Source organism: Pyrus communis, chromosome 8, assembly GCF_041283825.1.
Source record: "Pyrus communis isolate YQ-2024b chromosome 8, ASM4128382v1, whole genome shotgun sequence".
NCBI lineage: Eukaryota > Viridiplantae > Streptophyta > Magnoliopsida > Rosales > Rosaceae > Pyrus > Pyrus communis.
In genome coordinates this window covers 5,038,223-5,059,858 of record NC_142572.1, presented here as the reverse complement: position 1 = coordinate 5,059,858, position 21,636 = coordinate 5,038,223, and the positions used below count along the sequence as shown (strand labels likewise).

General features: G+C 38.0%; 3 protein-coding genes across 3 annotated transcripts; all 3 read right to left on the bottom strand.

Moving 5' to 3' along the window:
* Nucleotides 1–515: 515 nt before the first annotated feature.
* LOC137717342 (small ribosomal subunit protein eS6) lies at nt 516–2,689 on the bottom strand. The gene is made up of 6 exons (XM_068456666.2): nt 2,551–2,689; nt 2,380–2,444; nt 1,897–1,954; nt 1,705–1,813; nt 1,328–1,600; nt 516–951 (listed from the first exon to the last, which is right to left on the bottom strand). The coding sequence occupies exons 1-6, from the start codon at nt 2,554–2,556 to the stop codon at nt 713–715; spliced, it is 750 nt and encodes a 249-aa protein (XP_068312767.1). The 5' UTR covers nt 2,557–2,689; the 3' UTR covers nt 516–712.
* Nucleotides 2,690–6,177: 3,488 nt separating this feature from the next.
* LOC137717707 (annexin D5) lies at nt 6,178–11,546 on the bottom strand. The gene is made up of 2 exons (XM_088698951.1): nt 11,167–11,546; nt 6,178–7,451 (listed from the first exon to the last, which is right to left on the bottom strand). The coding sequence occupies exon 2, from the start codon at nt 7,436–7,438 to the stop codon at nt 6,485–6,487; it is 954 nt and encodes a 317-aa protein (XP_088555077.1). The 5' UTR covers nt 7,439–7,451; nt 11,167–11,546; the 3' UTR covers nt 6,178–6,484.
* A 1,076-nt stretch (nt 11,547–12,622) lies between these two features.
* LOC137717466 (serine/threonine-protein kinase SAPK2) lies at nt 12,623–15,529 on the bottom strand. The gene is made up of 9 exons (XM_068456852.2): nt 15,173–15,529; nt 14,989–15,063; nt 14,448–14,549; nt 14,225–14,278; nt 14,026–14,118; nt 13,846–13,935; nt 13,663–13,767; nt 13,445–13,543; nt 12,623–13,232 (listed from the first exon to the last, which is right to left on the bottom strand). Exons 1-9 carry the CDS (start codon nt 15,290–15,292, stop codon nt 12,954–12,956), a joined length of 1,017 nt encoding a protein of 338 aa, XP_068312953.1. The 5' UTR covers nt 15,293–15,529; the 3' UTR covers nt 12,623–12,953.
* Nucleotides 15,530–21,636: the final 6,107 nt, after the last annotated feature.

Sequence of the window (21,636 nt, the reverse complement as noted above, 5' to 3'; positions counted from 1 at the left end):
TGCAACGAAAAGCTCGGTTCGAGCGTTTTTCTCTTCTGGGGCGTGGCTGAAGAAGAGTTAAAGCATAGTTTTGTTGTATGGGTTCATCATGTGCCCGTCAATGTCGCCACCAGGGGTTAGCGAGATTGATCGGAATCGGACCCTAGTTACTTCTGAAACCGAATTAGATGCGCGGCAGAAGATGCTACAGATGAGTGAGGACGAAGAAGGTCAAGCCAACAACATCAAATGGAGTTGTTGCCGTAGACATGGTGTTGGTGTACAAGGGACGTTGGTTAGCGAAACAGCTGCAGATGCTGGAAAAGATATCGGAGTTGGGATGGACAGAAGAGTGGATGGAGATGCTCTGTTATATAGAAAAACACTGCAGATGGAACGGCCACGCCCAATGGCTCGGGCAGAGGGGGAGCTCCTTACTCATGTCCAAATTCTAAAACCGAGACTGCTAACGGCTAGGGAAAACCAGACATAATTACGTAGAAAACCAAAGGGAAAATAGCAAATTATTAATGCTCTTGAATAAAAAGCTCCGATATATTAATAAAACGGGAAAGTTTTCATAGTGAAAATTCCAATAACCTCAACAGCAATAGAGCAAACACTTCAAGCAGTCATCAAGTAGCACAAAAACTGCAAAAGAAAAAAACACTAAGACAACGCAGTAACATCCATTTCTTACTTTTAACCAAAATTAGATCACTCGAGCACAGATCTATGCTGCAACGGATGGCTTTGAAGCTGCGGACAGCCTGGACCTCTTCTTGGCCAAGCTTTCACTTCGGCGATCCCTCTGCTCCTTCAACCTTGATGCAAGGAGTTTCTGGTACTCAGCAGCCTCAGACTTGGCCTTTGCAACCCTCTTCTTCTTGTCAGCAATTCTAGCTCTCTTCCTTTGCAGGGTCAACGGGGTGACCAATCTCTGGATCTTAGGAGCCTTGCTGACTTCCTTGCCTGCGAAACCAGATAAGATCACCAAGCTTAAAAATTGAAGGAACCATCAAACCGAACTACAACCAACATTTAACAATACAGGGAATGCATATGAATCCAACACTCCAAAGGCACAAACTTTATGCACAAGCAAAGCACCCGAGAAAATAATTATTGCTTTTTAGGCAATAACCCCAGCAATCGTTTTCTAAAAAACAAAAACAAGTCCATCAATTTATCAAGCTAAAGACACAAAGGCATGCTTTTCCTATAACGACATGACCAGTTTGTCCACCATACGAGATATAGCACAATGATGAATCATAGTATATTGCCTAAAAAGCCAAATTAATCAAACATGATAACACACAGAATGGCAACCACTAAGAACCCTTACCCTTCTTGTTCGTGAATGTTCTACGGTATGTGTTGACATACTTGCGAACATCATCCTCCTTTGAAAGATTGAAGAGTTTACGGATCTTAGATGCCCTCTTGGGTCCTCTCATCCTAGGTTTCTCAGTGTCAGTCAACCCAGGGAGGTCATTGTCACCCTTTTTCACAATCACCAAGTTCAAAACAGAGAGGTCGGGGCTGACAATGCACCCACGAACAGACTTCCTCCTCCTCTCACCATTTCTCCTTCCATAACCACGGAAGCAAGGAGTGCCTAACCAAATACATTTACCAAGTTAGTTAAAATGAAGACAAGCTTCTGGGGAATCTATTCATGAATGGAACAAATACTGGAATAAAGCATGAGTTTAAAACTACCTCTGTGGAGCAAGAGGCGAACACGGCCAGGGGTCAACACTCCCTGCTTCATGGGGAAACCTTGCTTGTCGCAACCTCCCATGATCTTGAAAACATAGCCCTTAAATTCCTGTTTCACAGATAACAATCAATAAAACTTGGAACCAAAAGAAGAAACAGAAAAAAGACGCAAAAGAAAGGCAAGCTTAATACCTCTCCAAGGGCATCTCCGCTAACCTCCTGGGAGATTCTCTTGTCAAAGAAGGCCCGCCTACACAATACAGAAGCAAATTAAATCAAACTCTTTGCCCGATGAACTATCTAACCAACTGCAGGACTAAAACATACGAGCCAAAATCTAATTAAACTACTTCTGGGAAAGAATCAGGCATAAAATGCTAACATTCTAACCAAAGTTTAAAACATAAGAGCTCAGCGTTCACAATAAAACTGATCTTACAAACAAATCTGAAATACAAAATGAATATTCAAGAATAAATCTAAACACAAAACAACCCAATAATCCAATTAAATATATCGAACAACAATCAGAAATGCAAAGCAAAATGCTCATGGCATTGTAGCTACTTATTAAAAGGGACAACAGGAGCCACTAAGAACTAAATCATGGCTGAAATTGCACAAAGTTGAAAAATTTATAGCATTTCAAGAAAACCCAAATGGAAAAGGACGTACAGTTTGTGGTCATCGTCGATTTCGAGCTTCTTCTGGCACCCAGTGGTGGGGTTGGCGATGTTAAACTGCAAAGAAAATACAAACAGGATTAGAAAACAGCGACAACAGAGAAGGAAGAGATAGATAGAAGGGGAGAGAGGGAGAGGATGGGAGTTGGGTAGAGAGAGAAACCTTCATGTTTGGGTCTCAGGTTGCAGAGGCGGCCGCGACTGAGAGAGAATGAAGATTTGTGAAGCTATATCGTGCTCTCTCGCTCGCTCTAGGGTTTTTGGGGGCGAGTGATGGATTGGAGGCTTTTATATTCTGGGGTTGGGAGTTTAATATGGACGCTTTTTTTGGATGTAGGCCCGAAAGCTGTGCTCTATGGGCTTCGGCTAAAACGTTGGGTTCCGCTCAGTTCAATGTCAAAAGCCCGATAATTTATGATGTAAATAGGTTGCTTTTTTCCATAACAATACTAAAGTTCTTCTTTTTTGAATACCACGATGTTATTTATTCTAAGAGGATGCCTACTAGGTTCAATCACATGACAGCCAACCGCATTAATTTAATATTAAGTAATGTTATGAAGATTAAATTTCTAATTCAAATTTTATAAACCAAAACGATGAGGATGTAGATGATTAGATTACTATTTAATTGTTAATTAACGTGCTTATTTCTTATTGATCACACATCATTTGGTTTGCATAGAAATTTGGTCTTCCTAAAATTATCCTTTGACATTTAACTTGTTCTATACTAGAGTCAAACTTAAGACCTCTTACTTAGGTTTCCTCCAATGAAGAGTCAAATGGCTCATTATAGCCCATTTTTCGACAAAACTCATCTTCAATAGTGGGCTAAATGGAATCTTGTAAAAATATTTTGAGCCAAGGGGGTGGTGCGCTGGCCATATATGGCTAGGTTAGAGGCCCGGCCAAAACAATTGGTTGGGCCCACCACGTGTTGTTGGTTTTTGAGAAAGCTAGGCAGCCATAATTCATTGTGTCGCATCCCACCGCAACCCCAGCTGAATTCCGTTGATAATCAGACGCAATGACATCTAACGTTAGGTAGCTGCTTTTAGTAAAGTGGAGTACCAATTAAACTATAATATTAAATGATAAAGTTAATTTAAATTTAATTGAAGAAAAATAGTTTTGATGCTTTTTTTATTTATTTATTTTTTTATCCTTATCCAAAATTCTCATCTTTTACAATGAAAATATGTTTTGCACATTTGCAATTTGATAGTGAACCTAATTTTGTTTAACAACTTAACAATAATTCATCTTTTTGTTAATCGTGTGGTGTTCGGACTGACCGACAAACATCCAAAAACTAGACCACAATCCTGAGAAATTTTTCATTATGACCGGAACACGAGTTAGTACAGTATGTGTTTTTATAAAGTATTTATCAAATATAGTAAAAAATTAACCCTTAATTTCAAAAATGTCACTTTTTATAAAATCTTTCAAATATATCCAAAATTCCACCTAAATAGACACAAATACCCTCAAATTTAACAATCAAATAAATTAAAGGCTTTTAGCCAATATGGTTCGTGACTTTGACATAACTCCTTAATCTGATCCTTAATAATTAATGATAATCAATAGTAGTGTTCTTGAATTTGTCTATCATGAATCATTTTAGTCTTTCTTTGAATTTGCTCATCGTGATCATTTTAGTTTTTTTGTGAAAAATCTGTCAATTGCTCTGTTAATGTGATGATGTGGCGCCACGTGGGTCTCACACATACAATCATATAACAACATGTGGATTGACTTTAAAAACCATTTTTATATGTTAAACTAAAAATGATATTAGTAAGAAAAAAGGCGTTGAAGGCATGATTGAAATTATGCTGCTCCCACATGCGATAACTGTGGCGACGCTCAATGTCGGTGATGAGGGGGTCAAAGGGGATGGGGTTATGGTGGTGGAGTATAGAAGCGAAGGTGAAGTTGGACCGGAGTTTGAGGCGACAATAGCTAAAAAGCTTTTAATTTATTCAATTGTTAAATTTGAGGGTATTTGTGTCTATTTAAGTGAAATTTTGGATATATTTGAAAAGTTTTATAAAAAGTGACATTTTTGAAATTAAGGGTTAATTTTTTTGCTAGATTTGATAAATACTCGTTTTTATATAAGTGGTGAAAAAATTTAATATTTAAGTTATTAACTTTTTAACATATATATATATATCCCATCATTTATATAATGACACGTGGTGTACCACCCATGTTCCAGTCACACTGAAAAATCTCTCTACAATCACAAATGTCCATTGAGAAGTGATTTATGCAATTCTTTTTCTTTTTTTTTTTAAATTGACTTTTATTAGCCTTTCTACAAACTCACTAATTAAAAATAGTAATTGCTCTGAAAATGTAATCTCTTCTATTCTTGGATCAACAATACTAAATTTCATTTCAAAAACAAAGGTGCAAATGAAATAAGAAGATTGGGATTTTCATTTGGATGAAGTTACGAAGGCACCATTGTTAACGGATATTTAACGTTTCGCAAGTCGACCTGAAACTAACCATTAAGTGACGGGTCCTTAACTCATTCAACCGTTATCAATCCGACCCGTTAAGACCCAACTACAAAACTGATTTTAGCGAGTTGGTTGATTTGGGCAAATGGATTGGGTGCAAATTGCCACCGATAGAGGCTCTCTTAATGAAAATACACCCAACTCGCTATTAGCTCGATACTGCTATCCATATTGTCTTAAAATATTCCCAATATTAGTATCATTATAACTTTGTTAATGTATCAAGACTTTAAAAAATAAAAAAATAATAAAAATAATAAAAAAAATAGAACCACTAGACATGGACGCCCATACAAAGCACATGATGACCCAAGTAGACTTTAGTCATCGACACAAGTCATCTTTGTCACAAACATCACTCACCTCACCAATACGCCACTTAGGTCAGTCAATTTACAGTCAGCACCGACAAAACACAAAGGCATAAAACAAAACCACATATGCAAACAAGCCCTAATTGAATAACAACTATAATCCCTAATTTTGCAATAACAAGGATGCACAAGGAATACACAAATTTGCCTCTAAAAAACTTAGCAAAGAGTACACATATTGCATCAATATGTGTGGTTATTGTATCGTGGTATTGAAGGGTATGTAAGTTAGAGGCACTTTGGGCGAGAAGGGATAGTGGTTTTGTAAGAGGGTTACTAAAGACAATTGTCTACCCTCCTCCGTCTCCACAAATCTTTTTTTTTTTTTTTTTTTTTTAACAAACGATATTATTTACACTAAGGACGAGAGCGTAGAATAGTACTAAACTTGAATAAATCAAAGACGACTTTGACTTTTGCAGGTAGTTGTATAAAAAAAATTAAAAAAAGACAAATAAATTATGGTGTGCACAATGCAACCCCCAAATATGAAGGTTCAGCACCCAAATATGAAGGTTCAGCAAGAAGCAGAGATCAAATGTTTCAACAAACACATTGCACAAAACAATGAGCAGGATATGAACTACAGCCAGTCTCTCAAGGACCAATCAAGATTCCTTCTTCCGGCGAACGCCAATGGGGAAACCCTAGAACCGAAGGGGTTCTTCTCAAGGATTCTCATAATTCATGCAATTCAAACAGGTTCTAAACAAGAAATTTGAAATTTGTTTCCTAATCCAACTTATTTAATTAATCGTATCAGATGACTCTATAACGATCCAGTCCGTTTCTAATTGGATCGTGTTCGGATTAACCAGGTGACGAAATATAACACTGGAAGGATAATCAAACTTGACAAGCACTCAAAAACCACAGTCACCACCACAACAAACGCATATGGTGTCCATTTTTTGTACCAAATCATTGCAAATCAAACCTACACACAGAAAAGCAACATTGAGAAATTGTTGGAGCTCGATAGGCAATCATCAGCCAAGAAGCAGTACTAAGCATTTCAAACAAAGAAATAACTTGCTGCATAAGTGCTTATGCCAAAGTTCTAGATCATGCTCAACACATAACTTTCCCAAATTATAGCTTCTGAAAATACCTAAAACGTAAGTAATTAACAACCAGAGAGTTCATCAAACCTTACCATCTTCCCCAAATCTTTTTATATTACCTAATGATTGGGGCCTAAAAGCGCCAGCAGAAACGCCCTGTAATTCCCAGAAGTCTCCGAATGCACAGCATCGTTCAACGTCTTCCCGTACTTCTTCATATACTCCGCCTTTATAAACTGCATATCGATTTCCGCCCTCGAAACGATCACCCTCAGCAGAGTACTGTCATCGGTCCCCAAACCCTTCATCGCCCCGTGCAAAACCTTCGCAAAGTACCTCCCGGGATGTTCGGCGCACTGCAGAATGGTCAAAAGTGCGTGCTCAAAGTTCCCAGAAGTCTCCTTCTTCACAGCCTTCTTCAACGAGCTACCGTACATGTTGTGGTAGGCGGCGCTCACGGCAGCCAAGTGGGCGCTGCTCCGCCCGCTGAATATCTGCACAAACACCTTCTCATCAGTTCCCAGTTTCTTTTCACCGGCCCGGAAGAGAGCCTTAGCGTCATGCTCCGCCGCCGCCCTGTCCACCTCCAAACCCTCGTACCGCGGCGTTGCCACGTAAGCAAGCAGGAGCTTTTTGTGGTCTCCGGTGGCGTGGAACTCGATGTCCTGCTCGAGGTAAACCCCAAATGTGGAGAAGTAGAGATTCTTGAAGTGGAGGATCTGAGATGGGGTTCTTGAGCAGATGACTTCGGTGGCGGCTCTGAGGTCCACGATGCCTTCTGCGGCCAGAGCCTGGCGGATGATGGTGGCGTCGCGGGTTGGGGGGTCGTGCATCCAGAGGAGTACGGCCTTCTTGTTGTTGCCGCTGAGCTCGGAGGAGAGGCGCTTGGTGAGGTCCTCGTGGTACATGGTTTTGTACTCCTGTTGGAGGTAGGCTCGCTGGGTGGCGTCGCGGTGGGCGAGGATGTTGATGACGGCGGATGTGTCGCAGCCCAACCCTTTGAAGGCGCGGTGGAGGCTGATTGCGTCGTCTCTGGGGGTTGTAAGCACCGGCGGTATGGTCACAGAGGCCATTGTTGTTCAGCAACTACAATTGAAGAAATTTTCAGACCAAGTTTTAGAATTGTGGGATTAAATTGGAAAATACCGAGATATCATGAAGAGCTGATCCGCCAAATAAATGGACGTTAATTGAAAAGATTGAAAAGTTCGGAAAGTGGAGTGGATAGGATTGAAATTTCAAACGTATTTAATCCGAGACAAGGAAAGGTAGCTGAGAAGTAACGGACAGTGGATTGAAAGTTGAAACAAATCTTAATCGGACAAATAAAGGGTAGCTCCGTAGCTGAGAAGAGTCCCGTTTGTGAGGACCCAGAATCATTTTACTTGTCGTGCATTAAATTTTCGTCAGGTTGCGTTTAATATTAAATAAAAATTTTAAAATAATTTATGATCGTAAAATAACATATGAATAGATACGATAAAGTGATCTTCAGGATGCTCAGAAAGAGAATCCGAATAGGATCATATTGCATTGGGAAGTAGGTCATGGAGCAGGAAATAATAAATCTTGGAAAATTATTTGAAGTCATTTTTGAGAAGTTCATAACTAGTGCTTTTTACTGGAGCCATTTCAAATACTTTTGAAATCCAAAAACATTTCCACCAAACATATTTTTATTTAATTTAAAATTACTTACAAACGAGCATAGTCATAAATAATACAACCAAAACCATTTCAAATGCTTTTGAAATTCAAAAACATTTCCACCAAACATATTTTTATTTAATTTAAAATTACTTACAAACGAGGTGCAAGTACGAACTTGGATAAAATTTTAATGTATTTTCTTTTACTACTCAAGTTTCACAAAAATAGTACAATAATACACTTTTTTTTTGGGGTAAATTACATTTTACCTTTTTAAGTTTGAGATCGATTTCAACTTCTTACAACATCTTTAAAACATTTTACTTTCATACATTTACTTATCATTTTATTTCAATTTCATACATCCGTTAGAAAATCCGTTAAGTGATGACGTGGTAACTATGAGATCCACATTTGTGCTGACGTAGTTGACAAATTTGTGCTAATGACAAAAAAAAAAAAAAATTATGCATTTAAAATATAATAATTTAGCCTATTAAAAAATTTTAAAAAATGAAACCCATCTTCCCTGACACCTTCTCCCTCTCCTCCATTCTCTCCACCTCCCCTCCCCATCCAAAAAACCCACACCCACCTCCCCCGCAACCAAAAAATCTGGATTTTGGGTACAAATAATCTGGGTTTTTTGGGGTTTTGTGCTCTCCCCGTGCCACTCCATCACTGCTGCTACTAGGATTTACATTTAACTCACCAACCAACTATAAGCTTTGAAGGTACAGTCTCTCTCGCAGACCGAAACGGCACCGTTTTCCGATTTCGATTTCTGTTGTTTTTTGTTCGAATGTCGATCCACCGGAAAATCGGCTCCGATCGAGCCGGTTGAGTGTCGGATTATCGATTATCGGCCAGTTTGGAATTCCGATCTGATATTTTTCAGATGGTTTGACTGTTTTGTAGGACGTTTGGGGAAGTGCTACCCTACTGTTTTGAAAATAATCAGGGTTTTTTTGGAATTTACTTAACGGATTTTCTAACATATGTATAAAATTAAAATAAAATGATAAGTAAATATATGAAATTAAAATGTTTTAAAGATATTGTAAGAAGTTGAAATCGACCTCAAACTTAAGGAGGTAATGTAATTAACTATTTTTTTGTCTCACTTTTATAGCTAAAGTAAAATTTTCGGAAACTTAAGAATAGTAAGTTAGAAATTACCCTTAATTTAATTTAGCATTCAATATATAAAATCCATCCCAGGCAATGTGGCAGTTTAACGTGCAATTTAATCATGCTTGAAATTCGTTATAGGCATGCCCGTACAAGGCAAACAACAATATGTTAAAAATTTAAACCTATATTTTATATAACGTAAATGAATTGATAATACTACATAACAGTCATTTTAAAAACTTTTCAGTAATCTAATTAAATATGAAAATTTGCATTTTGCTAACATCAAGTCGACCAAGAAGATTTCTGATCATCCGTGCATCAATAGCTAGAAATTATAAAGGATCATAACACATTTTTAAAATCGCAATTGACTATAGCATAACTCATCGTGAGAAGAATTTTGTCTTAAAAAGCAAATATAATAAGGTAAAGAAGTAGTTAAAAATTGCACCTTATACAGAATAGATAAAAGCACACGCCAGTTTTCTCACCACGTGTATACAGAATAGAGCAAAGGACCACGTCAATAATTGCACCTTGTCAGCTTCCACTTGTTGGTAATATTAATGCAATGTGGGTTGGTTGTCTCTTAATAATTGAAAAGGCAGAGGACTTCTCTTAGAGCAACTTCACCCCTATCCACTTTGCGCTAGTACTCAGCGCATTTATCCGCTTAATTGAACAGTAATAGACTCAATGAACAGTAATAGGCCAAAGCATCTCCACCCCAAAAAAAATGCGCTGGCACAAACGATCTCCACCCCTACAAAATGCGCTGGCACCCAGTCCATTTAAAATATTAAATAATTTTTTTATAAAATTAAAAAAAAATAGTTTTAATTTCGGATAGGATTTTTAACCAATCTCGTCACGCCACGTGTCATTATCCGAACGTACTATTTTTTTAATAGATTTCCGCTAAGATTTTCAACCAATCCCGACAACCCACGTGTCACTTCCTGTTTACAATAATTTAGGCAAGATGTCGATAAGATTTTTAACCCAACATTCACACAACGTAACATCTTCAATGAGTTTCCACGAAGTCATTTTTTTCTCTCAAAGTGTACAAAATATTCAAATGTAGAAAGTGTAGAAAATATTGAAATGTGGTGTAAGGTGGAAGATGAGGGTTAGGTATTTATAGAAAAAAAAATTAATTTTTTAAAATTTTTCTGTATTTTTTAAAAAAATTTTGACATTTTTTAATTAATTTTTAATAACTTTTAATGTTGTAATTAATCTGGACCGTTGGATTTGAAAAATAATCAAATCCAACAGCCAACACGCTGCCACGTGGCCAACGGTCAAATTTCTGACCGTTGGGCCTTTTTTTTTTTTTTTTTTTTAATTTTTGGTCAAATAAACGTGGACCGTTGATCTGTGATCGGACGGTCTAATTTAAAATTTAAATTTAAATTTTTTTTACCGTTGGAAATCCAACGGTCTACAAAAAATAGCCGTTGGAAATCCAACGGCTCTGAGGAGGGCCACGTAGCCCTGTGACAGACTCACCCACTTGCCCTGCACCGCTGGCCCCACTGCCTGCAGTAGCTGTCGGCTACTCGCCATCTCCCCCGCGTGTTGTGCACGCGCCAACAAACGGACCGGCCTCTGGGTCTGTCCATTTTGGGCTGGGCTGCTGCCTGGCGTGGGCTGGGTGCCGGGCTGTTTCACGGGCTGGAGGGTGTGGACTGGGTGCTGGGCTGGTAATTTGACTGGGTGCTGGGCAGATTTCTGTGGGGTGGATCTGCTCTTATTGACCGGCCCTTTGGTTTTCAAAAGAAGAAGAAATCTTACAGCTAGTGTACGTATACGGTCCTTTAATGTTATTACAGTATATCTGATCGTCCGAGAGTGATATTATTAAGTATTTGTAAGTATTATAGTCAAATCTTACCAAATGTGAAATCTATCATCAAAATTCAAGATTAAACTTTGAATCTCTTTTCATATTCTATAAACGTGATCAGTAGATATATATAAACTTCATGCAATCGAGTTTAGAGTATACCTGGCTAAATCGCCCCAAAGTAGAAGATTACTTCTTGTTACGAGCCTCTACGGGTGCGAGCACAAACTATTGACTTTTAAGTGTAGTTCTATCTTGTATTGCAAAGTAAAATCATAAGGTTACAAAAAAGAGGAAGATATATTTAAGGAGAAAGATTGGGTGCACATTGCAATGCACGTAGACATCCAGGAAAACTCCTTGAAACATCCCACAAAGGCTAGTCTAGTGGTCTTACGTCAACAAGGAAAAGACCATACGCTAATCAAGGAGTCTAGAGACCATACGCTAATCTTCTTAAATCAAGAAGTTCACAACAAGGAAAAGACTTACACCAATCTCCTTAAATCACGAAAATTGGGTGATGGAAAACTTCTCAGTGTGGTTTAATGGCTTCCCCCACCTTTTTATATAGAGGTTTTGGCATAGTTTGTAACGGTCGCACACATTAACATTCCCATTATTTTGCCTTCTTAGTAAAGGAGTAACTTTCCTAGAACTTTCGTATTGTTTTAAGCTTTGACAAGAAATCACCTTAAGAAAATGGTTTGACAAGAAAGATTCCGATTGCGAACTATTTGTGTTTGTTTGGACCCATACTAAATGAGGAATTTAATATTTCGATTTAGAAGAATTGGATTAATCGTAAATGATTGTAATTAGTAAGATACGTTCCTCAATGGATGGATGAGAGGAGTCCCTCCTCAAGATATTTTATTTTTGATTCACGAGACTTTGTGTTTATGATCGGCACTATTCTTATAATTCACTCTGTAAAGATCATTTGTGTAAACAATCAATAAAATATGAGATTGTTTAATCATCAAATTGTACAAAAACAAATGGCCAAATATGGTAAAAATATTACCAACTGTCTATCTATTTCCTATGATTACTTGACTAAATGATCTTACTTTGAACAATTGTGATCATAAGCACAAAGTTTCGTGAACTAATTACAAAATATCTTGAGCATGAACTCCTCAATTTTAAGAAGCCAAGCTTTCCTCCTCGTAAGATACATTTCCTTTTCGACTTTTTCGTAATTAGAACTAGGAAATATTAGTTTTTTTTTTTTTACTCTCCAAGGATTAAAAATTATGAGCAAACTCATATAAAAAAAATTCTCACATAAACATAATTTTAGTGGTATTATGGCTTCAGGAAAAAAAAAAAACACATCAAAATTTCAAGTTCAGCTACAATGATACATCTCACTTAATAGTACATGTTTTATGCAACATCTAACCATTGAAGATCCATTAAACCCCTATATGCAAAGCCTAACCGTTAATTTTCCGAGCCACTCGTGATTTGTACTCTCAAAGAAAAATTGCAAAATTTTATTATTTTTGGCCATTGTGTCCTCACATGATATCTTAAATTCAAGTTTGTCCATTCACTATAACTCAACAAACATTAACCCATTAGCATAAAAAAAAATAATTGAACTAGTAAATTAGCAAATAACTTTTTTAGAATCAATACCAGGCTTACTCCGTTCTAGATCGTTTAGTAAACAACTCCAATGAGAATTCGGATTTTAAGTCCTCTATTCCATTACTCCCCAATTGTGGCTCCAGATAAGTGAACACGTCATACACGAAAAAGTTATGCTTTTTTTTTTTTTTTTTTTTTTTCTCTAAAAAGAGAGAACCTTACAACAAGAGTAAACCCAAAATGATACATACATCAAGGGCCATGTATCATATCACATCTCAAGAAGGCCCCCAAAAGCCTAACAACATCCCAACACACACAAATTCACTAGTATGATATGTATCTGTACTCTAATTACTCCCATTTGGCAACACAAAATCACCACTTGTTTCAATATCTTCAACATCTTCAAGATCATCAACATCCATACTGCTGCTTCCGATGAGAGGCCTACTGGCATTCGGGACGCTTATTGGTTTTCTTGCCTCTTGTATTATGGACAGCACTTCTTCAACGCTTTGCGATGGATTATTTATGTCTTTGCACTGCCAACTTCCTCCTTCCATCATTTCCACGGGTAAGTTCTTTAGAAACCAAGGGTGGTTTTTGATTTCTGGGATGGTTATTCTCTGCAAAGAGATATTAAGCAGAGACTGGTGAGAAGGCTAAGCCGAACAGATCAATTTCAAAATGAAACGTGTAACGAAAACCAGATATTTGCAATAATTTGAAGGAAAAACAAACTTCAAGGAAACTCTTCATGCTGCTACCAAATAGGTTACAAGATTATCAAAACACTAGTCATCTAATACTTTCAGCACCAAATTAAAAACTACGTTACCTTTTCGGGGTTTTCTACAAAGATACGAGATAAGAGATGTCTACATTCAATTGAAACTCGGACATAATCTGGAACTGCGTACTGCACACTAAGAATCCGCTGCAATATGACACATAGTGTGTTAATGACAACTCAAAAACGAATTAGCAAGTTTTGATATATACGATGTTTGATTTCTGTTCCATTTTATCGATGAAAAATTTGCGGATGCAACTTACCCCAATTGTTTTTCTAAAGTTTCTAGGGTCTTCAGGATCTTCAAAGGGATATGCTCCAACTATCATCACATATAAGGTGACTCCACAAGACCAAACATCTGCAATCTATAATATCAAGATTAGACCGAAAGATGCTATAACAAGTTTTAGCGTCGAGCGAAAGGGCGCAGGAAGTGGACTTACCTTTCCATCGTATTGTTTTTTAGATAGGACTTCAGGTGCTATATAAGCCGGTGTTCCTACAGTAGATTTAGGCTGAGAATGCAATAATGACTACAAAAACAAAGTGAACAAATTAATCACTCAAAGTCTAATTAACTTGAATCCCCAATGTCGATCCGTACTCTAGGGTTTGTGCATTACCTTTGAGTATCCAAAATCGCATATTTTTACACGGGGTGCTGGACTGTCGTCTAAGAGCGTGTTTTCAAGCTTAAGGTCTCTATGACAGATTTGCTGCAACAAACGAATTATTCCTTTACTACAACCAGCACTTCCAATATCAAATGAGAACGAAATAACAGTATACAACACGTTAACAGACAAGCGCCACACTACATACCATCAAATGACAGTAACTAACTCCTGATATCAACTGCTGGAAGAAAAACCTTGCCTGATGCAAAACAACAATTAAATCGAAAAAGTATGTAAGTTCTAGTTATATTATGACTGACTGAAGCGAGATGGACTCCATTTCAGGGGACATTCAGAGATCCCATATTTCAGAATCTACACTAAAAACATATCCAATGAAATTTCCTCTGCCTTCAAAACTACTTTACCTCATCCTCACCAAATCTGCCAGCACTGCATATTCTCCCGAAGAGTTCTCCCCCAGCCGCGTACTCCATCACTATGGCCAGATGAGTTGGTGTCAGCAGGACCTGCAAGAAAGAGACCACACTACTCTCAAGTCCTAAACACAAACCTCGTTATCAATTATCACACATAAGCAAATGTATAAAGTGCAGGAAGTAAAGCTCATATTTTAAGCAGAGGTGTTTTAACAACAATTCGGCAAGTGGTGGATTGCCCCGGTGTGTAGGGTGTGTAGAGCATTTCTCTCTTAGTCCCACTGCATCCCGGGTTCAAAAGTTCTAACCATCCCCCGTCCCCTTGGTGGAGTTTAGAGAATAAATACCGCGTTTTAATAAACAAAAACATCAATTCTGATCATCCCTACCAGTTTAAGCACATTAAAGGCCAAATTTAGCATCTTCTGCCTTCAGCCACCCAACCCCATCCAAAATTGAAACAGAACTTCCCAAATTCATTCTCTTAAAACAAAAAAAAACAAAATGAAAATAGTTTACGATCACAGACCTCTTTGAACCGAACGATATTCGGATGCTTCAGTGATCTGTGGTTCATGATTTCCCTTTGAACATGTTCATCTATCTGCATCACCAAAGAAATTAAACGTTAAAAAAACAATATAAAATTCACCGGATGAGGAAAAAAGAGAATTCAGAAGAAGGGAAGACATAAGAGTTGAAGAAGACAGAACCTTGTGTCCTCTCTCAATGAACTTGACAGCAAAGAGTTCTCTGCTGAGCTTGTCTCTTACCAGCCTTGCCACCCCAAAATTCCCAGACCCAATATCCTTCACAATCTCATACCTCTCCATACTATTACACCAACTAATTCCTAAACCCTAAATTTGCACTCTTCTTCCTCTTGTAATTTGACAGAGTTGACAAACCAGATCATGAGACATCAACTGGGATGAAACTGAAAAGGGTTGGAGGTGGGTAAGGCACTGACAGATTTTGGAGGGTTTAGGAGGACGTGTGGAATAATGTGTTGGTGCGTGAGACTTAATCAATAAAAAGTCTTCGCAGAACATGAGAGGCCGCCTCGCGGTATTTGACTGTATGTTTTGTAGATGCAGTCTTTGTGTAAAAAAATAAAAATAATAAAATAATAAAAATAATAAAAAAATAAAAAATAATAGTGATATTCCTTTTTACTTGTAAGTAAGAGATTTTGGATTCGATTATCGTCAAATACAAATTTGAACCAAATTATTACTAGTTCATTACGAAGCTTAGTCCACTCTCCTACCCTTTTATTATAGATAATATCGTATATTCAAAAAAAATAAAGTAAAAAAAAGGAGGGCATGGGTTTGTATATGAGTTAAGGGCGCTGTAACCGACTTCTTGTACTTTGTACTTAAATTCGAATCATCTTTATGAGATACTAAAATGATTTTGGATTTTCTTTACCAAAGGATAAAAAGTACATAAAAATTGACGGTTCTTAAGTGTAAAATTAATTTTCACATCCTATTTTTGTCAGCTTTGCTTTTTTTCGTTTTGTCAATTAAGAATCAAATGACAAAAACAAAAGAAGAGTGCACTAAAAGAAAAAGAAAGTGAGGATGATTTTCCTTACGTAGAAAAGATTGGAAAGTGAATTATGAGCTCAGCTTAAGTGTGAAAGTATGACACTTTTATTTGATTTTGTTGTGAAATTAATAATATGAATGCAGTGAAATATAAAATAAATAAAACACAATTTTACTAAAAAATATTATTGCTAACTTTTTGTGAGACTAAACTCACCCCATTTCCCTTAGTGTAAATAATATTGTTTACTAAAAAAAATACACAATATTTACGAGATTTGACAAGTGTGTTTACGTCCTTGGGTAGTAGCAGTAATCTCTCTCATTAATAAATTGAAATTACAAAAGCAATGGAAACAATAGATTGTATATCTTCTCTTCTACTAATTGTCTTACATTTGTGAGCTATTAGGCTCTTATATAGAAATTGTGAGATGTGCTGCATAGGAGGATTGATAAAAATCCTGGAAATTGTGTGCATCTTCACCCACCGACTTTTCTTGACTTTGTTTGTACATGAAAGTCCATAATGCCATCCACCTTTACAACAGTTTCTTGATTATAGATTTTAAAGATAGAGACAAAAGATAAAATCACAATCAGCATTGACTGACTAGTGATGAAAGAAATTTGCAAAGAACACGTTCGTCATTACCATGACTTCCCACCCTAATGAAATAATACTATGAGGAGAAAGACTTGAATTGTATTATTAAAATCAAAACCTCACATTGAATCATATATATGGTCCCTTCGTGTGAGGGTTCTCATTTTTTCTCTATATTCCTGGTAGCATTCTAGGGTTTTACAGAGATTCAATCGCTACCCTGTTGTATGTCCATACTGTGGTGGTCTACAATTTAGGGTGAGTTGATTAAGTCTGGGTGTGCTTTTTTTCGCCTCTTTCAAACCATGGATGATGTCGTTCATTCCTTTGCTTTGCGATTTTGGTAAACGGAATAGGAGGAGGAGTGTGAAGTGGTAGTCAAAGAAGATTCTCAAGTTCATATCTCCAGTTGCTTCATGATGGGTAAATTACTGGCTCACAAGAATTACAACAAGGAAGCATTTATGTCTTTCTTCAAAAAACTATGGCGCCCGAAAGCCTGTGCTTTTATTCGCCCTTTGAGTGGATATAGATTTCTTTTTGCCCTTCAATTTGAGAGTGATTGTAAGTCTGTACTATACGGAGGTCCATGGAATTTTAAAAAGATGTTGATTCTTGCTATTGTGAAAGAAGGGGATAGTCCTCAGCAAATCCCTTTGCAGAGTCAAACTTTTTGGGTTCAAGCACTTGGTATTCCTTTAACTTATATAACTATGGAAATGAGGAAGATAATTGGTCAAGATCTGAGTTATGTGTTATTAGTTGAGCAGAATAATCATATTGCTTGGGTGACTACCTACATATCAGAGTGGTTGTGTTATTAATGTGTTTCAATCATTATGAAGGTTTCTCAAAGTGCATCTCCCTAGTGAGGGTCGAGTGGATGTGGATCTGCTATACGAGAGGCTGCCTGCTTATTACTTTCTTTGTGAATGTTTCAACCATGTTGGTCTCGGTTGTTATCGTTATTTTGGTGAAAGTATTGATTCAACATCCCCCTATGGGTCTTGGCTTCAAGCTAAAGTTAAGCGTGCAACCAGGCGTAATTTGGGAGGGGGTTGGTTTGGCCTGAGTGATGATCATATGTTTGTGAACTCCGATGATGAGTAACCGCTGGCGAACGGACCGCCTGCAAACCCTAGTACGGGGATAGATCTTGATTTGGGTGTGATGAGTTTGGAAACTTCAGGTGACTGCAAGATTGATGACCATGTCTTGCCCCTTGAGTTTTGGGATTTGGTTCTTGAAGAAGGTAATTTGAATAAGGAAAATCTTCACACTGACTTGCCGCCAATTATTTTGGATTTAAACCTTATTTTTAATTCTCAACTTCGTGGTGACGGGGTGCTCAATCCACCTGTTAGTGTGGAACCTCCAACTATTGAGCAAGTGGCAGACCCAGTGTCACCTGCAAAAGTTGGGAATAGCCCAATTTTATTGTTGATCTGAATGACCTAGTTTTAAATAGTCCACGTATGTTTAGTGATGAGAGGTCCATGACTCATTTGGGCCTTAATGTTTCCTCCGGCTCAGACCCATTTAATCTTAGTCATTTAATTCGCCAGGTTCTAAGCTCTGGCATTGATGTTTCTGCATCTCGCTCGCTGTTGTTTGGGCGCGACAGTCATGGCAAGCACCGGAGCTCTAATTCACGGTGGCTTGCAATATCCCACTACCAATATGGAGATAAACGTTCTACTGGTCCCTATGTGGCTGATGGTTTAGTACGATCTAAACGTCCTCATATATTGTCATCTGTTTCCCCTGCTCCAACTTCATCGGCGGCAGCTGTACCTGGACAGCCCTGCCGGTCGCCATGAATTGCATAGCCTGGAACTGCCGTGGCCTGTGGAACGACCCAGTAGTTCAAGCGCTGGAAATTCTTATTTCCTAGCAAGTTCCCTAAATTTTATTTCTTAGTGAAACTAAATGTGATTTAAAGCTAATTGATTACCTTAAATTTCGTCTTCGTTTCAATAATTGTTTTTTATGTTCCTAGTAATGGTAGATCAGGTGGTATTGCCTTTTTTTGGGCTGATGATGTGGCCCTCAATTCTTCGGCCCATTACATTAATGCGGAAGTTGGGGCTTCTGGTGACTCTTTCCACTGACGTATCACATGTTTTTATAGCTTAACTGGGACCTCTGAACGACACAACTCTTGGGACTTTATTCGGCATCTGCATTCTATCAGTTCTCTCCTTTGGCTTATATTTAGTGATTTCAATAAGGTTCTGCTAGCATCTGAAAAATTTGGAGGGAGAGTCCTTAGCGGTTTACAAATGTAGGGGTTTCGAGATATGGTTGGTGCGTGTAACCTCGGCGATTTGGGCTTTCACAGTGATGTTTTCACATGGGTGAATTCAATTACGAAGTGTCGTTTAGATCGTTGTTTAGCAAATTTGGGATGATGTTCTCTCTTCAGATACTTGCAAGTCCTTCACCTTCCCCCGCTCACCTCAAATCACATCCTGATTCTTCTTCAAGTCATATAAGGTCCTGAGCAAAACAGTCGCAACACACAAACATTTTCGCTTTGAAGAGGCTTGGCTACAGCAGGAAGATTGCACTAAGTTGTCGCTACTGGGTGGTCTAAACAGGTTTTCAGAACACTATTTTTTCGTGTTTGTGAGAAGATTAAGGCAGCTCAAGTAGAACTTTTGAAATGGAAACGTTCATTGGCATCTGTTTAGAATGAAATCAAGGTTGTGTGTGATCAGCTGAAAGTTTTATTCTTACACCCTTCAGACTCGGTGGAATGGGACCTTGGGAGCAATTTGCACAGTAAGCTTAAGTCTTTGTTGAATTAGGAAGAGTTTCACTGGAAGATGCGATCTAAAGTAGCCTGGTTGAGGATGGTGATTGGAACACTCGTTACTTCCATCAAAAAGCTTCGAATTGGCTTAGAAAAAACAACATAAAGGTGAATGTGAATGGTGTCTGGTAGACTAGTTCTAAGGATGTTGAGCATGTTATGGTTGAGTACTTCACTAATATGTTCACTCTTAATGGCAACACATCATATGATAAGATTTTGGATTCAGTTCGTGGTCGCAATGAACCACAGCCTATGTGCCGCTTGCTCTGATGCTGAAATTAAAGAGGCTATCTTCCAAATGGATCTACCACTGCTCCGGGCCCGGATGGTATGTCCTAATTTTTTTTTTCAAAAGTTTTGGGATATTGTTAGTGTTGATGTGGTTGCTGCTTTGAGATCTTTTCTCACTTCTGATCATATCCTGAAGCAACTTAACTACACTTTGGTCTTACTCATTCCTAAGGTTGCTAAATCGCAAGATATGACTCAGCTTCAACCAATTGCCTTGTGCAATGTACTATATAAAATTGGTGCCAAAGTTATCGTGAATCGTCTAAAAGGTATGATGGATGCAATTATTTCCAATCAGCAATGAGCTTTATGCCTGGGCGTTTAATTTGGGGTAACTCTCTTGTTACTTCTAAAGTGGGACATTATCTCCACAATCTTCAATGGGGGAAGCATGGGTTTTTAGCTCTAAAACTCGACATGAGTAAGGCATACGACTATGTGGAGTGGAGTTTTTTTAAAGACGATCATGTTGAAACTTGGATTTGATCCTCGATGGACTGATATTTCCTTTCTGGTAAATGGTGAGATTACCGGATATATTGCCCCATCACTCGGGCTCAGGCAAGGGGACCCTCTGTCTCCCTATTTATTTCTTCTATGTGCTGAAGGGTTAACGAGTTTGATTGCTTGACAAGAACAACTCGGTCGTATACACAGTGTATCTATTTGCCGTGGAGCACCTAACATCTCCCATTTGCTTTTTGCGGATGACAACTTCATGTTCTTACGAGCTTATTTTCAGGAATGTTGGCATCTAAAACAAATTTTGAGGTCTTATGAGTTGGCTTCGGGACAATGCATCAATTTTCAGATATGTGTGGTATCGTTTTTGCCTAACATTAGACGGCATATTCAAGACCAACTGGATGCTTTCTTGGGCGTGAGAAGGGTGGATGTGTAGGATCGCTATCTTGGTCTTTCTATCGTTCTAGGGCATAATCAAACAGAGTGGTTTTTCAAAATTAAGAACCGTTTCTGGAAAAAATTAAAGGGATGAAAGACAAGCTTCTCAATGTTGTGGGAAAGGAAATACTTATTAAGGTGGTTGACCAGTCACTTCCCACTTATTCGATGAATTGTTTTCTCATTTCCAAGACCTTTTGTGAGGATTTGCAACGCATTTTATGCCGCTTCTAGTAGGGAAACAGTGATGATAGCCGTCTGATACACTGGTTTTTGTGGGTAATCATGTGTCGATCGAAGGATGATGGTGGACTTGGTTTCCGACATGCTCTCCTTGCCAAACAAGGATGGAGGCTGTTGCAAAACCCAAAATCTTTAGTGTCTCGCTTATTAAAAGCAAAGTATTTCCCCACAATTCTTTCCGGTAAACATCTTTGGGGGCAGCCCTTTCGGCATGTTGGCGAGGTATTTTGGAAGCTCGTCTAATTCTTAAGAGAGGTTCTCGCTGGCATGTGGACTATAATTTTTTCCGATGGGCTACGAGAAAAGCTTTGAACTAAAGAAACTGTGCACACAACATTTGCTTATAGATTTTTATTTTTATTTTTAGTACAATGATATATTTTACCCTAAGAGGAGGGGGAATTTGGCTAATCCACATAATGGGCAAACTAATTTGGTATTGAATTCGCCATCCATGAGAATAGAACCTAAGACCTCTCACTTAGAAGTGAAGAGGAATACCATCATATCGTAGTACTGAGGCACCTATATATAGATTAAAAATATGGGCTGAGAATTAGGGTAAACTTCCCATGTGACTTTTAGCAAACTCGAAGAGAGGAATGCATATATTATAATAAGTTAGGGGATGAGGAAGTATGAGAAAGTTTCGAAACTATTACAATAAGTTAAGGAGATGGGGAAGGTTCAAAACTTTTACAATAATTTAAGGGATGGGGAAGTTTCGAACTAAGGTGCATGAGTGGAAACCCACCACTA